Source organism: Natator depressus, chromosome 4 (assembly GCF_965152275.1).
Source record: "Natator depressus isolate rNatDep1 chromosome 4, rNatDep2.hap1, whole genome shotgun sequence".
NCBI classification, from domain to species: Eukaryota; Metazoa; Chordata; order Testudines; family Cheloniidae; genus Natator; species Natator depressus.
Genome location: NC_134237.1, coordinates 139,896,487 through 139,908,046, shown reverse-complemented (window position 1 = coordinate 139,908,046; position 11,560 = coordinate 139,896,487). Strand labels below are relative to the sequence as shown.

General features: G+C 53.3%; 1 protein-coding gene across 5 annotated transcripts; it reads right to left on the bottom strand.

The window, feature by feature from the left end:
* Positions 1–550: 550 nt before the first annotated feature.
* Positions 551–10,291, bottom strand: LOC141986930 (putative N-acetyltransferase camello). 5 transcript variants are annotated; one of them, XM_074951999.1, is made up of 4 exons: positions 10,205–10,284; positions 8,750–8,809; positions 1,565–2,211; positions 551–684 (listed from the first exon to the last, which is right to left on the bottom strand). In XM_074951999.1, the coding sequence occupies exons 3-4, from the start codon at positions 2,203–2,205 to the stop codon at positions 561–563; spliced, it is 765 nt and encodes a 254-aa protein (XP_074808100.1). In that variant the 5' UTR covers positions 2,206–2,211; positions 8,750–8,809; positions 10,205–10,284; the 3' UTR covers positions 551–560. The 5 variants fall into 5 exon arrangements, 4 of the variants coding, with proteins under 4 accessions (XP_074808100.1, XP_074808101.1, XP_074808099.1 ...); XM_074952000.1 differs by lacking the exon at positions 8,750–8,809 and having other exon boundaries at positions 10,205–10,239; XR_012639400.1 differs by lacking the exons at positions 8,750–8,809; positions 10,205–10,284 and having other exon boundaries at positions 1,180–3,798.
* Positions 10,292–11,560: the final 1,269 nt, after the last annotated feature.

Sequence of the window (11,560 nt, the reverse complement as noted above, 5' to 3'; positions counted from 1 at the left end):
CGCAGAACTGCTGCCGAGCCATTCGGTCCCTAGTCTGTAGCGGTGCATTGGATTCTTCCATCCTAAGTGCAGGACCCTGCACTTATCCTTATTGAACCTCATCAGATTTCTTTTGGCCCAATCCTCCAATTTGTCTAGGTCCTTCTGTATCCTATCCCTCCCCTCCAGCGTATCTACCACTCCTCCCAGTTTAGTATCATCTGCAAATTTGCTGAGAGTGCAATCCACACCATCCTCCAGATCATTTATGATCTGGAGGATGGTTCCACAGGTTAGTTCCACAGGCTAACGGCACACTAAGAGGAAATACTTTCCCAAGCAGATATAACTGTGTTGCCTTTCCACGACAGTGGCTGTTCTCTTGTTTTATGTCTTACAAGAAGGGGATGTGCTATTCACCCTGTTGCCACTCATTGTGGTGTTACACCTCGCACACACAATCCGATACAAGACGTTTCCACTCTCTGGGCTCTTCGTACGCTTTACCCAAGGCGGAGAAGGCACTGGTACCAGGGCGCAGAAGAAAGACGCTTGCATCAGAAAGCGATCTAGCAATTTCTTTATTCACCGAAGTTCCACAACACCAACAGCACCGCAATGCAGCACTGGCCCAGAGCTGGGGCTCCCAGAGCAGCATGCTCAGCTGAGTGACGGACGGAGGGACACCAGCCCGCAGGCAGCCTGCTGGGGAGAACGACACAAATGCCTGTTCAGATTTCTAGATGCTGGGAAGAAGGGCTGGATGGACAGGGATGGAGACAGGTTTTGCTTACAAAGAGGTTCCTCCAAACAGGAGGGGACTTCAGTCCCCACGGTCCACTCAGTCTAGCGCTTCTGACGCTGACAATGACACCCCATCCAGTTAGATCCAGGTGTAATGGGGCCAGATATCCCACCGCCACCCTGAGACCACTCACTCTCTTCAAAGGCCACTGAAAGAATGCAACGCACGTGGGAATGGCATTGAATTCACGCATGTGACCTGGGTTTGAACCACTGATTTACCAGCATCTCACCACGACCCACCCCCCAGTCTCATCCCATCCCTGTGATGGGCATGGAAACCTCCCCACCGAGTTTCCTGTGTACACAGAACTACACAGAGCCCACCACGCTCAACCTGAGGAACCGTCTGAGCTGCTGCATCAAGGCAATATACTGAAAAGGCCTCAAACGCACCTGGCCCAGCTCCAGCCACCCAGCTCCCAGCCCTTGATGCAGACAAGGTTGGGGGCAGCGGGACAATGTCAGTGGGGTCCGTCAGGCCAGCTCCCTGGAAAACACACAGTCTGAGCCTCAAGAAGGCGGCCAGGCAACAGGCCCAAAGTGGATCCGGTTGGCTCTTCCCCACTGCACAGAGCAATCAGACATCGGTAGCATAGGACAGTAAAAGCGAGACACCACTTCGTTCAGGCCAGCGCTTCGCAAGGTGACCAGCCAGCTGCATCTCACCCTCTGCGCCCTGTATGCTCCGGGGCAAGGGAAGAGGAGGAGATACTGGTTCCAGCCCTCGGCAGCAGTGAGGAGTCTGCTACCACATCAGCTCCTCTGGGGGACGCCGTACCTGTACTTGGAGATGGTGACGTTGGCCAGTCTCCCGTAGACGGTTGGCAGCACGTCATCACGGTACTTCTCAAAGCCCACGTGCTCGTACATCAGGCGGGCCTCGTCCTGCACCATCAGGGTGTTCAGCACCACGGCGCTGCAGCCCTGCTGCTGGGCGAAGCAGATCACCGCCTGGCACAGTGCCTTGGCGATGCCCAGCCCCCGGTAGTCCTTCCGCACCGACATCCGCTTCAGCATCAGCTCCCCCTTCTGATGGTCAGACGGCCTGGCAGCCACGGTGCCCACCACACACTCATCTGCTTCTGCCACCCAGAAGCAGGAGCCCTTGCTGCCCATGTAGGTCGTCCTGATGTCCAGCAGGTCCTCCTTTAAGCAGTGCTCGATGTACATGGTCCAGAAGTAGCCGAGCAGCTGCCGCCCCATAGCCAGCAGCAGTGTGATGGCCAGGATGGGCAGCAGGAGGGACTTGGAGCTGGTGAGCAGGACACAGAAGGTGCAGGCCAGTACCAGGATCACCCAGGGCTGCTTTAGCACATGCACACACAGGGCGGGGACATACTCGCTCATCCCAGTGGCAAACATCTCGCGCACCGCCTCGTAGTCCTCGTCTCTGTACTCGCGGATCCGATAGTCCACCATGGCGCCCTGGAGAGATAGGAAAGAGAAGCTCAGCACAAGGCAGGGAGCAACAGGCCATGGGTCAGCAGAGCCGTAGCAGTGCAATGAGCACAGGTCTGCAAGCCATGAGCTCCCTCTCTTCAGGCAAGTCATTTCCACTCTCTCGTGCCTCAGTTTCCCCATCTAGAAGAAAGGTTCGTGTACTCACCTCTCCCTCAGAGGGGCTGCGAGCATTAGTGGGTGTAACTATTTATTGGTAGCACCCTGGTAGCTCCTAGAGCCCAATCTGAGATCATCAGGGCCTCACACTGCTAAACGCTGTGCATGGACCTACATTACGAGAGTCCCAAAGTGCCGACAGTCTAAACAGACTCAGGGCAGGGGGGAAAGAGTCCCAAGGCTGGGAAGTGATTCGTTCAAGGTCACACTGCAGGTCAGAGTCAGGAGCAGGACGAGATCCCTGGGGGTGATTCCCAGTCCGGTGCCATTGTACTGCCTACTTCCAGGCTTCCCTTGATACCCATCAGCACAGCGCCAGAGTGCCCCACAGCCTCAGAGGCAGGGAACGATCGCTCCGCCTCACAGATGGGGAAGCTGAGGCAGAGTTGAGGTGAATGGGCCAAAGAGAAAGAGACAGTGGCAGAAGGCAGCAAGAGAGCAGAGACAGGGACGCAGGACACCGGCTCGGCTCCACCCCAGTCCGCAGCCTCCTTTTCAGCCCCCCCAGCAGCCCGTGTCCCTGCCGACGTTCGCACACGCTACAGCAGGGGTCGGCAATTCATGCATGTCATGGCCCACATTTCTTGGTCATGGTCTAGGCAAGGTCCAGACTTCAGAGAAACCCATTCCACACTGCGAGCGCCCCTGTTCAACAAACACATTCAGGGCTGTGTAATACAGCCCGGGGCTATGGCTTGGAGTTTTAGAGCATTACATGAAAAATAAAACCCAACCCGTCGGGGTCAGGGTACTGTACGGTGAGGGATTTTGTCTGGTCAATCTGGAGGGAATACATTCAACCTGGTAGGATGCCGTACACGGTGGGATACGGTCAGTTCTTGATGACATTGACACTCCTGATCGCAACTACCAACTGGTGTGCTCCTCTGCTACCATCACAGGACAAGGCTTCAAAGGGCTGAAGAAGGGGCGTGGGGAGAAATGCAGTTGAGAGAACGGTGAAGCTAGGTCTTTCTGAAGGAAGGGGAGCTGGGATAGACAATGGCCCTCATGCTGCTAAGATGCACATGTGTGATCAACTGTACACACTGGGGGTAGCTTCACTGAAGCAATGGGACTATTCAGAGCGTATAAACAAAGCATACGCTTTCGCTTTGCAGGATTACGGACAATATTATTAAATTAGCACCCAATTTTACAAACACTTTTGTGCTCAACTTTACGACCACGAAGTCCCCTTGATTTCATGACAGTAAAGTTAAGCATGTGCAGAAGCATTTGCAGGATTGGGTCCTGAGGCAATAAGCATATTCAGGATCAGGCCTTTATTTAATATACTTTGTGTGATATTATTGTATCATGATTATACTCCATTATTCTTTTTATTGTAATTTTATTATATTATTTCCACATTATTATTTTATTTGGGTTTTTTGCTACTTTATTTGATCAAGAGTTGGTTGACAATTTAAAAACAAAATTGGTGAAAAAAATCGAAGTTGTCTCCACTTTACCAGCTCTGAAATTGAACAATTTCTTGCTATTTTTGTGATTGTTTTAAAATCAAAACACAGCACATTAATATTTTCATGTAATGAAAACTGGGGTTCTCAAACAAATATTTTTCATAACCCCATTATTAATGTTTATAACATTTTGAAAAAAAAAATCGCAAAGTTGAAAAAAAATCAACTTTCACTTTTTTCACTTTCCAGAGAAGCCCACTTTTTAATTAAAAACTTTTGCTCAAAAAAGTTTCTACCAGTTCAAATGTTTTCCTTTATTGTTCCCTGTTATTTATTATATTTCTATTTTATTTTCCTTTAGGACATTTTATCTGCTACATATCTATTAAATCCCAGGCTCATCCCAACTCCAGGCACAAGATCCAAATCATCTAAGCTAACTGCATCAAATCTGATCTGCCACCATTTATTCAGATGTGGTCACAGTCCTGTCAAAACAGAACGTTTCACAGCACCCTACTCTGATCCGTCTCCCTTTAAAGTTGATGGAAAAACTCCCATGGACGTGACTGGTGCAAGATGAAGCTCTCAGTGAGGGCAGGTTTCTGTGCTACCAGTAACCGAATAGCTTTTAGTTTTACCTGTTATGCCCCTGATTTGTAGCTGAGCTGGGAAAGGCAATGGACTGGAGCTATAGTTCCTCCCCTCTTACACGGGGCTGGGGGCAAAACAGACACAGCATGACCCTGATACAGAAAGGAATTCCCTGACAGTGACAAGACACTGAAACTCTCACTCTGCCCCCAGAAAGAGTGGGGGACAGTGATCTCGAGGGCGGGGGGGAGATAGTCAATAGGCAGACCGCTCATTGGCCTATCCCTGGACTAAAGCTTCCTAATCCAGAACACCCAGGTGGGCTACAGGCAGTGTGATCCCAATGGGGATCCACAATCTCCAGGACCTGAGCTCATCCTTTGCTCTCTAGGTTTGCCCCAGGGCTGAATGTGCTGCAGGTGCAATGAGGTTTATATTAGCAGCTCCCATGGTTCGAGTGACAGCTGCCCTCTGAGAGAGGCTCAGGACAGAGCAGGTTGGGTCACCATGGGAGAGAGGGAGAGTACAGCCACAACAGAGAGCCAGAGAACAAAGCCTGGGGAGGGGAGAAGGGAAGGGAGAGATTCCAGAAGGCTCCTTCCCTCCCATCACAGCAAAACAACCCCCCACCTGATCAGCTAGAGCTCCATCCCCACTGCAGGGGCCTAGGTGGGGCAGCGACCAGTGCTCTATTAATGCCTAAAAAACAGAACATAAGCCAGGCTCAAACCTGCATTCTTATGATGGGAAAAAGAAAAGGAGAACTTGTGGCACCTTAGAGACTAACCAATTTATTTGAGCATAAGCTTTCGTGAGCTACAGCTCACTTCATCGGATGCATACTGTGGAAAGTATAGAAGATCTTTTATACACACAAAGCATAAAAAAAATGGGTGTTTACTACAGTCTCTCCCCCCACTCCACTCTCCTGCTGGTAATAGCTTATCTAAAGTGATCGCTCTCCTTACAATGTGTATGATAATCAAGGTGGGCCATTTCCAGCACAAATCCAGGGTTTAACAAGAACGTCTGGGGGTGGGGTGGGGGGGGTGTTAGGAAAAAACAAGGGGAAACAGCAAAAAGAAAAGGAGTACTTGTGGCACCTTAGAGACTAACCAATTTATTTGAGCATGAGCTTTCGTGAGCTACAGCTCACTTCATCGGATGCATACTGTGGAAGCTGCAGAAGACATTATATACACAGAGAGACCATGAAACAATACCTCCTCCCACCCCACTCTCCTGCTGGTAATAGCTTATCTAAAGTGATCATCAAGTTGGGCCATTTCCTGCACAAATCCAGGTTCTCTCACCCCCTCACCCCCCTCCAAAAACCACACACACAAACTCACTCTCCTGCTGGTAATAGCTCATCCAAAGTAACCACTCTCCCTATAATGTGCATGATAATCAAGGTGGGCCATTTCCAGCATAAATCTAAGTTTAACCAGAACGTCGGGGGGGGGGTGGGGTAGGAAAAAACAAGGGGAAATAGGCTACCTTGCATAATGACTTAGCCACTCCCAGTCTCTATTTAAGCCTAAATTAATAGTATCCAATTTGCAAATGAATTCCAATTCAGCAGTTTCTCGCTGGAGTCTGGATTTGAAGTTTTTTTGTTGTAAGATAGCGACCTTCATGTCTGTGATTGCGTGACCAGAGAGATTGAAGTGTTCTCCGACTGGTTTATGAGTGTTATAATTCTTGACATCTGATTTGTGTCCATTTATTCTTTTACGTAGAGACTGTCCAGTTTGACCAATGTACATGGCAGAGGGGCATTGCTGGCACATGATGGCATATATCACATTGGTGGATGTGTAGGTGAACGAGCCTCTGATAGTGTGGCTGATGTTATTAGGCCCTGTGATGGTGTCCCCTGAATAGATATGTGGGCACAGTTGGCAACGGGCTTTGTTGCAAGGATAGGTTCCTGGGTTAGTGATTCTGTTGTGTGGTATGTGGTTGTTGGTGAGTATTTGCTTCAGGTTGGGGGGGCTGTCTGTAGGCAAGGACTGGCCTGTCTCCCAAGATTTGTGAGAGTGTTGGGTCATCCTTCAGGATAGGTTGTAGATCCTTAATAATGCGTTGGAGGGGTTTTAGTTGGGGGCTGAAGGTGACGGCTAGTGGCGTTCTGTTATTTTCTTTGTTAGGCCTGTCCTGTAGTAGGTAACTTCTGGGAACTCTTCTGGCTCTATCAATCTGTTTCTTCACTTCCGCAGGTGGGTATTGTAAGAATGCTTCATAGAGATCTTGTAGGTGTTTGTCTCTGTCTGAGGGGTTGGAGCAAATGCGGTTGTATCGCAGAGCTTGGCTGTAGACGATGGATCGTGTGGTGTGGTCAGGGTGAAAGCTGGAGGCATGTAGGTAGGAATAGTGGTCAGTAGGTTTCCAGTATAGGGTGGTGTTTATGTGACCATTGTTTATTAGCACTGTAGTGTCCAGGAAGTGGATCTCTTGTGTGGACTGGACCAGGCTGAGGTTGATGGTGGGATGGAAATTGTTGAAATCATGGTGGAATTCCTCAAGGGCTTCTTTTCCATGGGTCCAGATGATGAAGATGTCATCAATATAGCGCAAGTAGAGTAGGGGCATTAGGGGACGAGAGTTGAGGAAGCATTGTTCTAAATCAGCCATAAAAATGTTGGCATACTGTGGGGCCATGCGGGTACCCATAGCAGGGCCGCTGATTTGAAGGTATACATTGTCCCCAAATGTAAAATAGTTATGGGTAAGGACAAAGTCACAAAGTTCAGCCACCAGGTTAGCCGTGACATTATCGGGGATAGTGTTCTTGACGGCTTGTAGTCCATCTTTGTGTGGAATGTTGGTGTAGAGGGCTTCTACATCCATAGTGGCCAGGATGGTGTTATCAGGAAGATCACCGATGGATTGTAGTTTCCTCAGGAAGTCAGTGGTGTCTCGAAGATAGCTGGGAGTGCTGGGAGCATAGGGCCTGAGGAGGGAGTCTACATAGCCAGACAATCCTGCTGTCAGGGTGCCAATGCCTGAGATGATGGGGCGCCCAGGATTTCCAGGTTTATGGATCTTGGATAGTAGATAGAATATCCCAGGTCGGGGTTCCAGGGGTGTGTCCGTGCAGATTTGATCTTGTGCTTTTTCAGGAAGTTTCTTGAGCAAATGCTGTAGTTGCTTTTGGTAACTCTCAGTGGGATCAGAGGGTAATGGCTTGTAGAAAGTGGTGTTGGAGAGCTGCCGAGCAGCCTCTTGTTCATATTCCGACCTATTCATGATGACAACAGCACCTCCTTTGTCAGCCTTTTTGATTATGATGTCAGAGTTGTTTCTGAGGCTGTGGATGGCATTGTGTTCTGCACGGCTGAGGTTATGGGGCAAGTGATGCTGCTTTTCCACAATTTCAGCCCGTGCACGTCGGCGGAAGCACTCTATGTAGAAGTCCAGTCTGCTGTCTCGACCTTCAGGAGGAGTCCACCCAGAATCCTTCTTTTTGTAGTGTTGGTAGGGAGGTCTCTGTGTAGATAAGCTATTACCAACAGGAGAGTGGGTCTGTGAAGGGGGTGGGGGGAATAACCTGGATTTGTGCTGGAAATGGCCCAACTTGATTATCATACACATTGTAAGGAGGGTGATCACTTTAGATAAGCTATTACCAGCAGGAGAGTGGGGTGGGGGGAGAGAAAACCTTTTGTAGTGGTAAACACCCATTTTTTCATGCTTTGTGTATATAAAAGATCTTCTATACTTTCCACAGTATGCATCCGATGAAGTGAGCTGTAGCTCACGAAAGCTTATGCTCAAATAAATTGGTTAGTCTCTAAGGTGCCACAAGTACTCCTTTTCTTTTTGCGAATACAGACTAACACGGCTGTTACTCTGAAACCTGTCCTTACGATGGGAGTTTGCAAGTATCACAGTTAAGGTTGCAAGACCTCCCCAAGTAAGAAACCCCTACCTCTGGATTTCACTCACACGTGACTTCCTTGGGGTCTCCACGCCCAAGCTCAGCCAAGAGGGGGAGTGTTGGAAAGTTTCAGCAGCGCTGCTCTGCACATTCCTTCCCTCACACTGTACAAAGCCGACAGTGATTTTCCACCCAGATAAGCAAGAGCTGGACTCTGACACTTGGCACATAACAGGGGTTCATTCTGGAGTACAGCCACAACTCAGGCTGGGAAAAATTGGCTGAGATTCAAAAATACAGGAGATTCAAAATAATCTCCACATGCTCAGGAGAAACTGTATGGAGCTGCACCCTGTGTGGTACATTTAATTGACCAGAAGATCTCCAGGGTGCTCAGCACCCATGTGCCAATCCCGCCTGCCCTGAAACTTCATTTACTCACCTCAGTGGAGTGTGAGCTTCTTATTCTAACGGGGATCAGTTAATTGCTCTCTTTCCCCACCTTGTTAAAAAAAAAAAGCAGTTAAATGCAAATAAGCAGCCCCCTTGCTAATGCAATATTAAGGAAGCGGTTACAATTGAAAGGGAAGGATCCCACAGCATTTAGGCCCCAGTCAGATCCATGAACCGATGCAGAGGTCCAGTGACCTCAGTCAGACCCACAAGGGTCTGCAATGCTGACCCCAGTCCTGGCTCAGCGCCTCAGCTGGGCCGCTCTTCAGCCCAGGAACCGGTTGCCCGTTTTCTGTGCAGCGCCTGGCATGCTTGTGTGCGCTACAGAAGAGAGAATGAATTTAGCCCCGGAGTGATTAGCTGCTGGGCTGTCGCCCGCTGTACTGCCGAGGGGCAGGAGCGCAGGGAACAGGCACACCCAGAGTTGACAATGCCGTCCCCGGTGGCACAGAGCGCACACGCGCAACAGCACCACCACCTGCAACTCTGCTGCCTTTGCGGCTGTTGGGAGAGTCGCCCCCACACTGACAGGCGGCTCCACGTGGGGTCCCAGCGTGGGTCAGGGCTGGCTGTTGGCAGCGCCCCAGCAACGTGGTACGGTCACACCCCGTGACGGGAACCTGGGCACCCGCAGGCCCTGCCAAGCCCCTGGAGCTGCGGGACACCTCAAGCCCCGGGACAGGACATTACAGGAGCCTGCAGCGTCCCGGGATCAGGACCCCGGCTGGGGTGAGCCGCTGGCTGAAGGGCACCCGCTGCACCAAGGGGGCAGTCGTTGCCAGGCACCGCTCGCCCAAGAAGGGGGGTGCGCGGGGGGAGGTGGGCAGGGCAGGAAGCGCTATGGGCAACGTGCCCCCGGGGCCCCTGTGACTGGGGGGAGCCGACTGCGGCTCCGGACCGAGGGGATTCGGGGCAGGGGGGCGGATGTTTCTCTTCTCCCCAAGTAGGTTTGGAAGCCTCAGTCCCGGCCCCGGAGCCCCCAGGTCCCAGCCCCCCCTCCGTGCACCCCCCGCACCTCAGCCCCCCCAACCCCCCTGTGCACCCTGCCTCCCCCCGTGCTTCAGCCCCCCCTACAACCCTCCCCCCCAGCCCCCCCGCACACCCCCAACCCCTGCCTCCCCCCACGCCTCAGCCCCCCCGTGCACCCCTCCACCCAGCCCCCCCGTACCTCAGCACCCCCCGCCTCCACCCGGCCCCCCCATGCAACCCCCAACCCCCGCCTCCCCGGCAACCCTCCACCCAGCCCCCCCATGCACCCCCAATCCCCACACCTCGGCCTCCCCGTGCAACCCCCAACGCTCGCCCCCCCGTGCCTCGGCCGCCCTACAACCCTCCACCCCGCAACCCTTCCCTCCAGCCCCCCACACACCCCCAACCCCCGCCTCCCCCCACGTGCACCCCTCCACCCCCACACCTCGGCTCGGCCCGGCCCCGCCCCGCTCACCGTCCGCCCCGCGCTCCTTCGCTCGGCAACGCCACTTCCGGGGACACCCAGAGCACCCGCGTGACGCCGCCCGGAGCCGTTGTTCATTGGACGCGCTCCTTCTGGGGACACGCCCACACACTCTCGCCAGCCAATAGGCGGCTAGCGTAGCGCTGGGCGAGGAGGGGGCGGCAGGCGCGGGGGCGTGGCCTTGCCCGAGGGGTCAGGACACACGGCGGAGGGGCGGGGCCTTACGTGGAGGGGCGGGGCCTACTGTCACATGGCCTCACGCTGGGAAAGGGGGATGGGCTCTGATCCCCAGGGGGTGGAGCATAATCCCCTGGCTAACCCCTCCCCCAGGTGGGCGGGGCCGAAAACCAGGGGCGTGGCCTACTCACCAAAGGTGTCAGTCACCCGGCGGGGCAGGGAGGGTGGCCGTGGGGTGACCCCCTGTCCCGGGTCCCCGGGCGAGGCTCCGGACCGGCTCCCTACTGAGCCAGGCCAGACTCTGGGGCAGGCTCCGCTCGAAGAGCAGCCTGTCTGCAGGACACACAGCTCCCCTGGCTCCACCTTCCTGGCTCTGACCTCGGAGCATTCAGCCTCCTCTGCCCCTCCGTGCGCTTCCCACAGCGAGTCCGCCCAGGCGGGGTCCTGGGGAAGCCAGAGGGTCCTGCCCCCCAACTCCGCAGTCAGACGGGACTCTCAGCCAGCCAGGAAAACAGAAGGTTTATTAGACGACAGGGACATGGTCTAACACAGAGCTTGTAGGTGCAGAGAACAGGACCCCTCAGCCGGGTCCATTTTGGGGGGCAGTGAGCCAGACAACCCCGTCTGCCCTTCACTGCATGTCCCCAGCCAGCCCCCAACTGAAACTCCCTCCAGCCCCCCCTCCTCTGGGCTCTGTCCCTTTCCCGGGCCAGGAGGTCACCGGATTCCTTTGTTCTCCAGCCCTTTAGCTCTCACCTTGCAGGGGGGAAGGGCCCAGGCCATCAGTTGCCAGGAAACCGGGTGTCGGCCATTCTCTGTGTCCAGACCCCTGCACACACCTGCCCTCTAGGGCTCTGCAACGATCATACACCCTTATCCCACCCCGTAGATACTTAAGAACTGCATAGGGGAAACTGAGGCACCCCCACACTATTCAGAGGAAACATTAAGAACAGTCCCGCTTCATCACATCCACCCCTGCCCGTTCCCCACCCCACAGGGCTGCCCCGTGCCCCTGCTCCAGACCCCAGCCCTGCTGTGGGCGGCCCATGCAAGGGGCTTTGCACACACCCAGGCTCTGCCCCCCACTGAATTAATAATGCAATAAATGAAGAGAAAATAACCCACTGCCCACTCGCTCTGGAAGGTAAAACAGCAAAGGTTTATTGC